The sequence below is a fragment of the Oryza glaberrima genome, chromosome 5 (assembly GCF_000147395.1).
Source record: "Oryza glaberrima chromosome 5, OglaRS2, whole genome shotgun sequence".
NCBI lineage: Eukaryota > Viridiplantae > Streptophyta > Magnoliopsida > Poales > Poaceae > Oryza > Oryza glaberrima.
In genome coordinates, this window is record NC_068330.1 from 24,558,892 (window position 1) to 24,571,854 (window position 12,963).

The following is a 12,963-nucleotide window of genomic DNA, read 5'->3' on the forward strand; positions in this document are numbered from 1 at the left end:
CATGGGAGTATCAATCCGGACATCTCTATCGCCTTCGGCATAAAGAATAGTACGATCATGTTAGGCCAACCCGAGATTAGAACTCGCAGCAAGGAATGCAATGCAGACAGCGGGTTCCATATTGGATGGGATTTTATCGGGCTTCCCCTCTTAACTTTTCCTGCCGTACGAGGTAACTTTGTACGGGAATGATTTCCGACATTGAATATACTGTGTATACATACTGCTACATGTTGGTAAATTACCAATACACTTCTACAAAACCGATAATCCTCTACTATGTATGGATAAACCATCTGTTTGAGCTAGATAGAACCAGATGTAAACCGTACCATCACTTGGTTGCCACGTGACCTTCAAAAGGCCAGACTTCTTAATTCATTCGTTTTATTCGCTATACTCGGAAGAATATGATGTACCGTCTTCATCCTCGTCACCGTTCTCCGCTCCACCACCGCCACCATCGCCATCGTCATTGTCCTCGACATCATCCTCGCCCATCTCAGCATCGTCGTTGTCTTCGTCAACATGCTGTTCTGCATCGTAGTCCTCTCCATCTTCCTCACCATCTTCATCCCCTTCGGCATCTTCTTCATTATCGTCACTCCCATCATCCATCATCTGAAGAGGGCTGGACCCAGAATTGTCCCTTGAATAATCTGGGAGCGGCTCATCGTACTCGTCGTTCATGGGTTCACTATTTTCCTCACTCGATTCCTCTGACTGAGAAGCTGAATTGTCCTCATCATCCTTGACATATGACGACCTTCTCTCCAAGCCCCACTCTTCTGCACCAGAACTCTGAGGAGACTCCATGGCTGTTGTATGCTTTGCATTCCTTAGCATGCTAAAGCTGCCCAGCAAGTTTGGCTTTGGAATTGATCTGGCTCCAATATCTGATGGCTGCCGAGGTCTAACAGTTCTAAGTCCACGCCCACGTCCACGATTACGCCCTCGACGAGCATACTTTCGAGGAGCTTTCTCAGATGACACGGCGCTGGCACTGTAACCCCTGAACTCGATCTTGGGGGAGCTGCTAATACCTCTTGGGACCTTGCCACCACGACTCCGGGATCTGCCTCCCCTGCTACCGCCTCGACTACCTCGTCCACGGCCACCCCGACCGCCTCGTCCGTTGCTTGGAGTTAGCCATGTTTCTTGTCGATCAAAACCTGTTCCCATAGGTTCAGTTTCTTGTTTGGTCTTAGCAGGAGTATATCTTGGCGGAAGCTTCTGCATAGAAGTATCAACACAATTACACAAAGGGACAGCTAGAGAAGGGTGTGATTCAAAAAGAACAAACTGCTATATAAATCACATTTAATGAATGAATAACAGTATTTTACGCTATCTATTTATTTTCCTTGCGTAAAAACCTCAATACAATGATCATAAGAAATAAGACTCACCATGAACTCTCCAGCTCCCCGCTCCTTGTTTGATCCCACCTTCTGACGAAGAGTGTATGAGATGGCAGAATCTAGGTCTAACAATCTTAAGACAACAGCAGCAACAGTGTCAGGAACCCATGGAAGTACATCAGCAGATCCAGAACGTGGAACAGTATTTCGAGAAGCTGAATCTTGCGTGCTTAAATTAAGTAACTCAGTTGTTGTCTCAAAGTCAGATGACAAGAAATCCCGTCTTATGGCACCTTCCAGAATGGTTAGCATCTGGCAAAGCATGACAAAGCACAATTCAGAGGCTGATAGGCATAGCCAATATATACGAAAAAGCTGCTATCAAATTGCCAAGATTTCCATTTTAAAAATCAAAGCATTTATCTTGCAGAATCAATTTGTCACGGCAGGTTTTTTAACGACCCATTCTTCCAAAGAGAACCCCTTGAACTAAAAACACTTCCTAAATAGACCAAACAGAACCAATATGATTTAGTCTTCCAGCAACATGTGTATCATGGCAGCTAAAATACCAGTACAGTAAACACAGCTTATTTAGTGAAATAATTTCCTATAAGTATCATGTTACTATTGCCAAAGAATTATCCTCTTAATAATTTCCTATAGAGCAAACACAGCTTATGGGGTTCCAAGTGAAACCCCAATGGACCAATGCAACTTATGTCTAGCATAGTAATACTCTTTTAGCCTGCTATTGCAAATACAGTAGAACTCAGTGTAAAAGATGTCCTCAAAACAAACGGAAGTAAAGAACTGCTGGGTGTATTAAAGAAAGAGAAGGAAAAGATGCACAAACCTCAAAGACTTCTTTTGTAGACGATGTGGAATACAACTTCACACCCCAAGATTTCCGATAAACATCTGTCCAGAATGGCTCAAGAGCTTCAGCTGGAACTGAAGCCTGTAAAACAAAATGTTAACAAGTTAGACACACTCACTACTTGCACTCAACAAAATAGAAAGATAAGGCCACATCAGAAATATGTTGCTTGACCTCAACGGTTGCTAAAAGCAGCTTTAGCAATCTCAATCCTACAGGAACAGAATCGTCTGAAATTTGCATCTTCCAATTAGGATCTGTTCTCCGTTTCTCTTCACACTGTGAAGAGTGTTCTGAGATATTGTGAATGGATTTGAATGTCTTGTGGCAAGAAGCACAGTGTGTTTCTTCAGCTAAGTAAATCTGATAGCAGAAATCACAACATTGTATCAGCTCAGAGCATCGTTTCTTTCCATGTTTCGTGGCACATGTTGGTTGGTGATTGTTGCATTCTTTCCACATCCACTTTATAAACAGATCAGCCCTTTCTGAAATTGCAGTCTTTTCAACATCATTACGCCCAAGTTCTATCCTGAAGGAATCTGAATATGCCATAGCACTATCGGTTGCAACACCAGAAAGGGTACTGCATGGACTTCCAAACTCGTTACTATGATTTGGACTTATGATCTCACTAGTTCCATTTTTCAAAACCCTTCCGGCCGACGGTTCTATGCTGGCACACCTTTTCCTCCCAATAGCTTCCTTGAAGGTTGGTTCAATGCTTTGCAACATTGAATGAAGATGTGACTCACGGATGCCACGAGTATCAAGAGAAGATACTAATGCATCAAAAGTCTGCATTTAATTAGGCATAACATTGAAATTATCAGAGACCCAGAAAGTACTTGGACAAGGGACTCTTAACATCAAAAGCTGGTTCTTAGATAAACAAAACAAAGGACAATATACCCTAAATAGAGCACATATCCATTTACGATGCAAGTATTCATATATATATAAACCACTACTGCATGTAGCATCTAGGTTTTCTACAACTAGTCCTGGGAATTGTTCAGTTGCTGTTATCAAGTACGAGCCCAGAACACCACAGAAAAATCTTGAATCAGCACTCCGATAGGTATCAATCATCCAAGAAAGAAGTTAGAAAAGCCTAATCTTTGATTGAATCCAAGCAAATGCCCGTACAATTTAGTACCACTGCTCCACCAGCTAAAACACTGGATCATGACTTAATCACTTAACTGATGTAACCCAGAAGTTGTGCTCGACATGATATGTCCCTATCCTTAGATAAATAAAAGCAAGCTTTAAAATAGAAGCATATGGGATGGTGAGAACTACTATCTAAGCAATATGGCTCATGTCAACCACCAAGACGGTTTACATTTTCAAGACCCTCTAAAATAATTCCACTTTACTATTACAACTGTGACATCGTCTAGTGGTATGGACAAATCTCTCTTTATCTACCATAAGTAAAGCTGATGTAGCGTCCTATTGATTAATCGGCACATCGAAACACAAACCTCACCAGCTGAATTTGTGCTGTTAGTATAATATGTATTGTGAATAAGCTATGGGTTACAAAAGAAATAAAAATACCTCAATTGAGTCAATCAGCCTCCAGTATCCATCTCTAGATTCAAAAAAGATCCTTCCAGAACCAGGGTCATCGGGGGATGCAGAAGTTGAAAACTGCCAGTACCGGTTTCTTCTCCGATCTTGCCCGAGGGGTAGTGATCTGTATACATGAAGTTGTTCTGCTTTGTGGCCTATATATGATTTCAACTGAGATCTTGTTTTCTCAGATGTAACATATTGTTGACCAGACAAATTTTCTGGATTAGCACTAAATTCCTGCCTTACACCGTTCCTTTCATGAACCACGCTGCAAGCATTAGGCTGACTCTGCTGATCGACAGGCAACTCGTTGTTTACTAAGCTGCCATTTCCATTACTGTCTTTAACAAGGTTATGCACCGGTGTAAGATTACTTTCGGCGAGAGTATTTTGTTGATCTACATCGGTCTTTAAACCCATACCAGAATCATATTGCATTTTACTAGAAAATTCCTCCCTCGAACGTCTTTTATCAAGTTGTGCTTCTGCCCACATTTGCTTTTTCAAAGCACTTGCTGCCTCCAGCCGTTCCTGCAAAGATCCTTTTGGTTCAGATGATGGGAAAATGACAAGATATCAAGATCATGCAAGATAATTACCTCAAGAACTGCACGTATAGAATTTCCTTCAGTGGCAACACCAATCAATGCAACCAATGCATTGAGGCGTTCCTCAACACTGAGATCACAGTAGTCACCCTCCGCTAGCCCCTGTACCCAGGACTCCCCCTGGTTACTTTCGTCAATCTCTGCGTCTTGAGCACTGTCGGAAGCACCTTCATGATTATCCGATGAGATTTCAGCTGGTAGATCACTTGTAGTACGGACTTGTACAGACTTGTCCAGAGTGCGCAATGAGCTACTCTCAGAAGATTTAGTGTGGATGAGTGGTGTCGTTAATGAGTTAACTATGCTATTTGTTTCCTTCTTTATGTGACCAACCGCAGTTGGCATGCCACCATCTTGCGCCTTAACCAGGGAAGCCTTGACATCTTTTTCCTCAATATTCACTTCATCACCATCAGGATCATCGTCAGCATCATCACACTCAGAATCTTCATCCCTCTCAGCATCATCCACATCCTTCTCCACTTCTTCACACTCAGAAATAGTGTTCTGAAACACCCTTATTTTTTCACGTGCTGCTGCCAACACAGCCTCTGAATCAGCAGGATCTTTTCTGTATGGAGTTTTAACACAGTATGTTGAAGGTGCAGTCCTTTCGAAAAGCTTTGAATCCCTTGACAGTGCAGCAGATATAGATGCCTCAGGTGTCTTGCTTGTTGTAAGGTCTCTCAGTCCAGATTTCTGAAGAGATCAATAAACAAAATCAATAAGATAGCAACAGGTTACAATTGAACTTTTTTGAGTGTGGTCGGCATACCTGTATTTTTTCTGCAACTTCCAATATCGTGAGACCTTGGCTCCCTTCAAGTGACAACACATGGAACGCAGCAAACTTTACAGTTCCAGGTGTCAGACGGTGTCGAGACCTGCGGCGATTACCGTAGCCTCTTTCTTTCATTTTAGCAGCAGCATTTACAGCTGCTGAGCCACTTCTCAGTATGGAAATAACATCCTCACCATTACGACCCTGTTTGCAAATTTTGAGTTGTTCAGGGCTGTTAGGGTTGAGAGTATTTTATTTCTTGCCATAAAGAGAATAAAACTGTGAAGTGGCTAATCTGCTTTTTTGCTTCAGATTACAAAAGTTTCTCCAATTATACTTTCATTCAAGGACCACATTCAGTATTTAAGATAGGATATCCCTTGTTCGTAGGACCATGATCCTACCAATGCCTCGAGAACTATGATTCCAAATATTTAGGATTATGCTGTTATTTTATATTGTAATTCCTAACTACAACCCTGGAAGGACCTAGATCAAAATAGCCTAGCAAGATCATAGGATCGCGGTACTGATAGCTTCTATGTTTGAATTTTCCATCAAAAGCATAAATACCATTGTACCTCAAGATTCTATGGAGCCAACTATAAGACTAAACAGTAGGCGTTTTCTCTGAATCGAAAATTGCTCAGGAACCAAAATACCAGAGATATTGATACAACAATACAATCTACAATCGTGCAAGTTATTGCCTCCAACAGAACTACACAGATTGCACATGATTATGATGCAGCTATCAGGAATAAACTAATTTAAATGCATATGCATTGGACACTTTCAACAGACAAATACCTCATTATCATCATGATTATTGACATTTTCAGCATTCCTTTTCCTTAACTGTGGTCCAAGACCAGCAGATAAACCAAACTGGCGCAATATTTCAGGCCATGTAAGCAAATTCAAGTGTCGCTGCCAGGCAAGTATGTTGAAGCCCCAATCGTATGCCTAGCAATAAGAGATCAGGAATGTTTTAGAAAATATAAATAGCACAGAATTTACTCAATTTGAATAGAAGCTCTATGTTATAGCAAAGATCTGCACACACACCCCTTCAACAATTTGTGGATGACCACCTCCAGGATTAGCAGTCATCCCTGAAGCAACTGAAGGAGTCCGGGCAACATCCTCAATATCTTTTATTATGGATTTCAGCAGAGCAACATGCAATTCTCCCAACAACCTTGAATCCTATAGCATGAATATCAATAGTCATACTCACATAGAACAAGCAGCTAAAAAATATTAGATGTGAGAATGAATCATACATGTACCAAAAGTTAAATGCTCGTACTATAATAATGTACCAAGAGTCAAATGCCAGTTAGCATATTTTGGTATCGATGAGTTGGATATACAAACTCAGAGAGCACAGAATATCATGTACAGTACAAATGTCAAAACATCCATGTCATGTTGTGGTTCTTATTCATATTACTAGGATAAAACAGAGAAGCAACACCATGCCATCAACTCACACATTTGTGTTTGCACCATACCAGGATTCACTTTTAGCATGATGGAATGGGCAATTAACTTACATAATCATGAAGAGACTGCACAAACTCATCAAGCGTGAATGACGGAATCCCAAGAACATCCGCAAAGGTAATGAAGAACTTCCACACCTGTGGATATCATTAAACAGCAGCAATTTTTACAACTTACAACAACTCTATAGGCTTCTAGCATATAATGCACTTTGAATAGAAGAAAATTCATAACAAGAAAGTACCATCAAAAGGTTTCCAATATTATCTTCAGAGCTTGTCCATGGTTTTATTGAAAATGGCACCTTCAATCTCACAATTTCACTAGGAAATTGTCTCAGCATTCCTGTAAAAGGGCAGACAAAACTTTAGATCCCCTATATTATGCAGCCAGAGATGTTTGTGTAGTGATCATGTGAGGTGAAGTGTTTTGTATGCGCGCTGTAAAATGCTAAGAACTTTGCTGGCTCTTTTTAATAAAAGTTGGGTCTGGGGTGTCATGCCTTTTGGTTTAAAATTGTCACCTAGAAGAAATTGTCACTGAATACAACTAGGTAACATGAGTGAACAAAATTGTCATAACACACCAAGATAACCCATAGTGTGACTATTCGGTCCAAACCAAAGAAAGTATTTTTGATGACCTAGCAGCAAGTAGGCTGTAGATAATGATTGCATAACCTATTCTATTTTTTCTCATCCTGAATTTGAGAATGTGGAAATGCGTTACAAGGTATTTCAGTTTTTCGTACAGAGAGGTACACTGATTTCGGCTTAAATACCAAGCACTACTCTTTACAAAGATATAAAACTACGAAGGGGTGAAATTAGATTTCACACTGCCATATCAGATAAAGGGTGAACCTAACAAAAGAACTATCATAAATTCGAGTATCAGGTCTATTATTTTTGTAAACATATAACTCTATATTTTTCATCCTTAAAATGAAATGCCTTTAAAGCCATAACAATTGCATCTACCCAATTGAGAAAAGCAAAGTTCTTTATTCAATCAGCAAATGTAGTTTCTTTCTGAAATGAAAACAAAGTAAGCTGATAAATTCTGCAGCGTACACTGACTAGAAGACTAGATCTAGGAGTGTTGAACATACCTCTGAATGAATCAAGCTGCTGCAACGTGTCGCTATCAAGAGATAGCATAGAGGGCAACCCTTTGCTTCGTGAAACCAGTTCCATTAGTTCTAGGCGCTCATCTTCCATGAGCTCCATATACTCCCGTGCAATTCTACGTGCTGTAGCCCTTTCATTGGCAGCCTTCTGCCTTGCGGCTTCTTTCTCCTTACGAAGCTCCTCCTTTTGTCTTATTTTTTCAGCCTGCACATACAAAAGATTGTAAACTACATAGTAGCAATAATCTGAACTCTATACTTGTCACATTAAAAGTCCTAGAACTAGAGAACTCACTCTTAAGGACTGCTTCAGCAAATATTTTTCCATTCGCTTGTGTTCACGCCTTTGTTCCCTTTGGAATCTCTCTTCTTCCTTCTGCTTTTCACGCAACAACCTCTCCTCTTCTTTCCTTCTTTCACGATCATTTCTCTCCATTTCCCTCCGCACTTGTTCTTCTCTCTGCAAACAGGGGGATATAAATCTCATACCAAGAACAAATGCATGATCCTCTGTAACATGAATAAGGAATACCTTTCTGTTCAACATATCTTGCTTCTCGAGCTCCTTTCTGATTCGTTTTTCATGAGCCTCAACTTCCTTTGCAATCTTCGCTTCCTCGCTATGCTGTTTTAAGAAAATGATCACACATCAGCAACTAGTGCATATCCGGAATAACGAGCAAGTTTACATAAAGTCAGTGAAAAACCATACTTTGCGCTTTCTTTCCATTCGAAAAGCATCGTCATCATGATAAACCATTCTGTCTGAGGGTGCAACGGAGTTTTCAAATCCAGCAACCTGAGGAATTCCATACTGGCTTTCATTTGGAACAGAACTAGAATTGATATTAGATGGATCCATCTCATAATCTGTTGATCCCGATGAAAAAACTGGTGGCCTGCCATGTAGAGATAAATGGCTAGAACCAGAAATTTGTCCATGGAATGTATAGCCAGGTGCCTTTTCAACACCATGGAGGAATCGTGATCCTGTCGACATCCTTGAATCCGAAGCTTCAGTTGAAACATCATAGTATCGTGACTGGGTCGTCCTCTCATATATATCACTTGACTGTTCAGGAATAAATTGGTATTCACGAACTGCCCGTGAACCAAGATGGGAAGAACTTCCTGTCATGGACTTTCTCTTCCCAGAAACTGTACTTGGAACAAAAGGATCTATGCTAGGCAAGAATGCAGATGCCTGAAAGGGGAAAACATAGATTGAATACATTGATAAGTAAAGAAACAAAAGACTATACTAAAAGCAGCTAAACTTGAAGATGAACAGAACAGGAGACGTAATCAAATATAAGGACGGCGAAGTATTTAAAAGTGGATGTGAATGGTCATGGGTTTAGGTAAATATCTAGTACAACTACAATATAACATCGGTAGTCTAAAGTTTTGTTTTATAAGTATTAATTATTAATTCTCTTTGGACCACATTAGCTTATAGATATTGCAGAATTATGATGCATCCAACATCAGTAGTATAACATGAATATTTTTACACTATTTACATTATTATAACCTGTGAAGGCTGATAACCAGGATTGATAAATAGACCCTTTACTGGAAGTCAACTATCAAAAGACAGCATGCATGCATGCAGCAAGCTAAGTGCTAATGTAACATACCTTAATGTGCTTTGTATCATGCCCAGAAAACATTTTGGCCTCATAAGATCGGAAAGGCTGTCTCTGTTGCTCTGGAACTGCTCCAAACATAGCAAAATAACAGCACAAATGAAATCAGCAGATTGGAAGTATGAAATGAACATATTATCAGTATCAACGCTGAAACAATGCAATCATCATTTAAACTTGCTAACGCTTTCCTAAACACATAAAAGATGAAATGCAAGTCTAATATCTGTCACAATTCTCAGTTATGTAGGTAACCACGGAGTTTACCTGTCGAACAGTGGGTGATGACAGAAAATGAACTATAAAGATCGATCCAACATGTTGGTTTTTAGAATCATGTATATGTATTAGAACAGTGCAAAGGATTCTTTCTAAATAAGTGAAACATTCATATTGCAGCACCTATAAAATGCAGGATGGAAGCATCATGGGCATGAAAAACATACCAATAGGCGCCCCAAATGCGCCAGGAGGGAGAGGATCAAACTCGACACCAAGCACTGGCCCATCCTCCCGGAGCGGCTCCCCTATCAGTCGTTCCACAGAATCAATCACCCGGTGCTCAGCTCGTGTGAGCTGCATTGGTGCCAACGGAGGTAGCATAACTTGTGGTGGCTCATAATATCTCCGCGCAACCTCTGATGCAGAAATCCTCGGAACAGCCGATGGTCTGCCAGTTCCTCTCCGGGAAGAGGGGGGCAGCAACGGCTCGCCATACATCCCACCAGTACCCATTGTTAGCTCGCTGTGTGGCAGTGGTGGTGGCAGAACAGGAGGCGGCGCCATAACCGGCACAGGAACCTCCTCCTCCAGCTGCTGCCGCTTCGGCGGTGGCTTACGGTCCTTCAACCGCCGGTGGCAGAACCACATCTGCAGCTGCCTGTCCGTCAGCCCTAACTTCACAGACAACTCCGCTCTCATCGTCTCATTTGGATACGGATCCTCTGCAGCAACACAGACAAAACCAAGTCACAGAAATCACAGGGCTGTTTCGATCGAAAAATCGACAAATCAAACACGAAATAGCCCTAAAAATTTCCAGAATCCCCAGTCCCCCATAGGCCATCATCCACGAACCTGTGTATGTCCTCTCGAGAACCTCCAACTGATAGGGCGTCTTCATCACGCGCTTCACCTTCCCGCTGGATCCAGAGGCGCCTGCTCCACCACCAACGGCGGCGGGAACGGGAGCGGAAGCGGAAGCCGGAGCCGGAGCCGGAGCCGACGCCGGGGCAGGGCTCTCCTCCTCCACCCCAGCCGGCGCAGCCCCCGCTCCCTCGTCCCCTCCATCGCCGGACGAATCCATCCCCCCACCCGATCAATCAAATCGAGAATCCCAAACCCTAGATTCGCCGATTCCGCCCGCCGCCAACACGATCGATTCAACACACAAACTCCAAAATCCCGCAAACCTAAATCCCCTCGATATATAGCCCACGGGCCAACGACGACCCGAACCGAATCCGGCGACGACCTCGATCCGCAGCAGCAGCAGCAGCAACAACAACAAAACGAGGGGAGGAGCAGGATGAGGAGGAGAAGGAGGGTGCGTGCGAGAGGGGAAAGAGACCGCGGGGAAGAAGAGGAATAGAAAGAAAAGAGGAGGAGGATGAGGAGGAGCAACACGGGAGGCCACTCCAAACCTGTTCTTCCACCGCTCGATCCGAACTGGTCAGGATTTGGATCGCTCGTTCCATCGTGGTGTTACTACTACTACTCTCCTAATAAAAACCCCCCTTTATTATTCGCTGCTCCTGCCTGCCTGACTCTTCTGCCGCCTCTGCTTCCTTCCGCTGTGTTTGTTGTTGTTGTTGGTGCTATCCTTTTTTTTTTTCTCTTCGCGATGGGGAGAGGAGAGGAGAGGAGTCCGGGAGTGTGCGAAGGAAAGCGAGGAAAGGTGCGGAATAATGATGGGATGTGGCTGCGTGGGCGCTCGGATTCGCTGGGGTTCGCTCGATCTTGCGGCGTTGGCGAGCGAATGAGATTTGATCATGTATGTGCGCGGCGTGTGTGCGCGCGTGTTCATAGGTGGCGTAGAACTGGGCGTGGATCTTCTGTGGCAACGGCGGCGTGCGGGCGGGAGGAGTTTGGGAGTGTGGGGCCCTGGTTGGTGGTGGGGTACTTGGTGTGCCTGGCGTGCCAGTTGGGTTGGGTCGGATTGGGAATCCAGTGAAGTATCCGCGGCCTGTGGTGTGGGTGGGGGGATGTGGGCCGTGAGATTTGGGGCCCGTGTGGCAGTGGGATTCGGGGTCAGGTTGATGAGTTTGGATCCGTCGATGTTTGTGTTCTGTACCTTCGATGTGATGGTTAAACTGTTCTTGTGATTGGACGTGTTTTGAATTGAAGACTACCACTAAAAATTTTAGATTCAACGTAAAAAAAATTTTACACCCCGTCACATCGAACATTTGAACACCTACATTAAGTATTAAATATAGGCTAAAAAATAACTAATTGTACATATTGCGATTAATTTGCAAGATAAATCTTTTGAGTCTAATTACGCCATGATTTGACAATGTGGTGCTACGGTAAATATTTGCTAATGACGGATTAATTAGACTTAATAAATTCGTCTCATGGTTTACTGATGAATTCTGTAATTAGTTTTTTTATTAGTGCCCGAACACCCCTTGCGACATCCTATATAAAATCCGATATAAAACGCCAAAATTTTACCCCCCTGATCTAAACACCCCCCTAAGAGCAAGGTCAATAGTATAGCCAGCTGATGGCTCCACTCGTATCCATGTCATTTTATAGTTGATGTTAAAGCTAATTTGTACAACATAGTGGCTATTGTGTTGACTGCATCTCATCCATCAAAAAATTTATTTTATACGCATATATTGATATACATGATCGAAAGTGAACTCAATCCCTGTGGTCGTTGTTGTGCAATACTCAGGAGTGCTATATACATAAAAGGAAAATACAAGTCACAGACAGCAAATAGATGAGAAGAACAAAAGAATTAGGAAGAGATTAGATGACAATAACTCAAATTAGAAAGCTATTCGCTGCTCCATCAACGATGAGATCCGTTTGTTCTGCTCGTAGATGCATCGGCCCCTTCTTGACGCGATGGCCAACAGCAGCGCCAGCCCGCGGTTGTCGTCGGCGCCCGCCGCTGCCGCCACGTTCGCGATCTGCTGCGCCGCGAGCGCTGCGTTCGTCGATGCCAGCGGCCGAGTCGCCAAGAAGAACGCCCTTGTCATCGCCGCCACCACGGGCGCCGACGACATCAACAGACCTTTCTTGGTCAGGCTTTTGAGCGAGATTGGGCTAGGCGTCGGGGTGGAAGATAATCGCAAGCGGCAGTCGGCGAAGACACGCCGGGAAGATTGGGCGGGGAATCGACGCGGAAGACAACCGCAAGGCGGTGGCCGGCAGAGATCGATCTGCGACACTCCCGTGAGGAGAGAAACAAGATGGGCTGCGGAGGGGGAGGGAATAGCGCTG

At 43.1% G+C, this 12,963-nt stretch overlaps 1 protein-coding gene across 2 annotated transcripts; it reads right to left on the bottom strand.

The window, feature by feature from the left end:
• Nucleotides 1-181: 181 nt before the first annotated feature.
• Nucleotides 182-11,481, bottom strand: LOC127775206 (homeobox-DDT domain protein RLT2). Of its 2 annotated transcripts, none has more exons than XM_052301533.1 (18): nt 10,579-11,481; nt 9,948-10,445; nt 9,493-9,569; nt 8,565-9,056; nt 8,385-8,477; nt 8,148-8,312; nt 7,835-8,057; nt 6,968-7,068; nt 6,774-6,860; nt 6,283-6,423; nt 6,025-6,180; nt 5,209-5,418; nt 4,425-5,132; nt 3,808-4,356; nt 2,416-3,039; nt 2,218-2,322; nt 1,410-1,673; nt 182-1,230 (listed from the first exon to the last, which is right to left on the bottom strand). In XM_052301533.1, exons 1-18 carry the CDS (start codon nt 10,805-10,807, stop codon nt 388-390), a joined length of 5,565 nt encoding a protein of 1,854 aa, XP_052157493.1. In that variant the 5' UTR covers nt 10,808-11,481; the 3' UTR covers nt 182-387. The 2 variants fall into 2 exon arrangements, with proteins under 2 accessions (XP_052157493.1, XP_052157491.1); XM_052301531.1 differs by having other exon boundaries at nt 182-1,233; nt 10,579-11,480.
• Nucleotides 11,482-12,963: the final 1,482 nt, after the last annotated feature.

Coding starts and splice junctions, on each gene's coding strand:
- LOC127775206 (XM_052301531.1), bottom strand. CDS start 10,807: ATGGATTCGTCCGGCGATGGAGGGGACGAGGGAGCGGGGGCTGCGCCG. Junction 6,181..6,282: donor ATCCACAAATTGTTGAAGGG/GTGTGTGTGCAG, acceptor TCTTATTGCTAG/GCATACGATTGGGGCTTCAA. Junction 5,419..6,024: donor ATAATCATGATGATAATGAG/GTATTTGTCTGT, acceptor ATTTGCAAACAG/GGTCGTAATGGTGAGGATGT.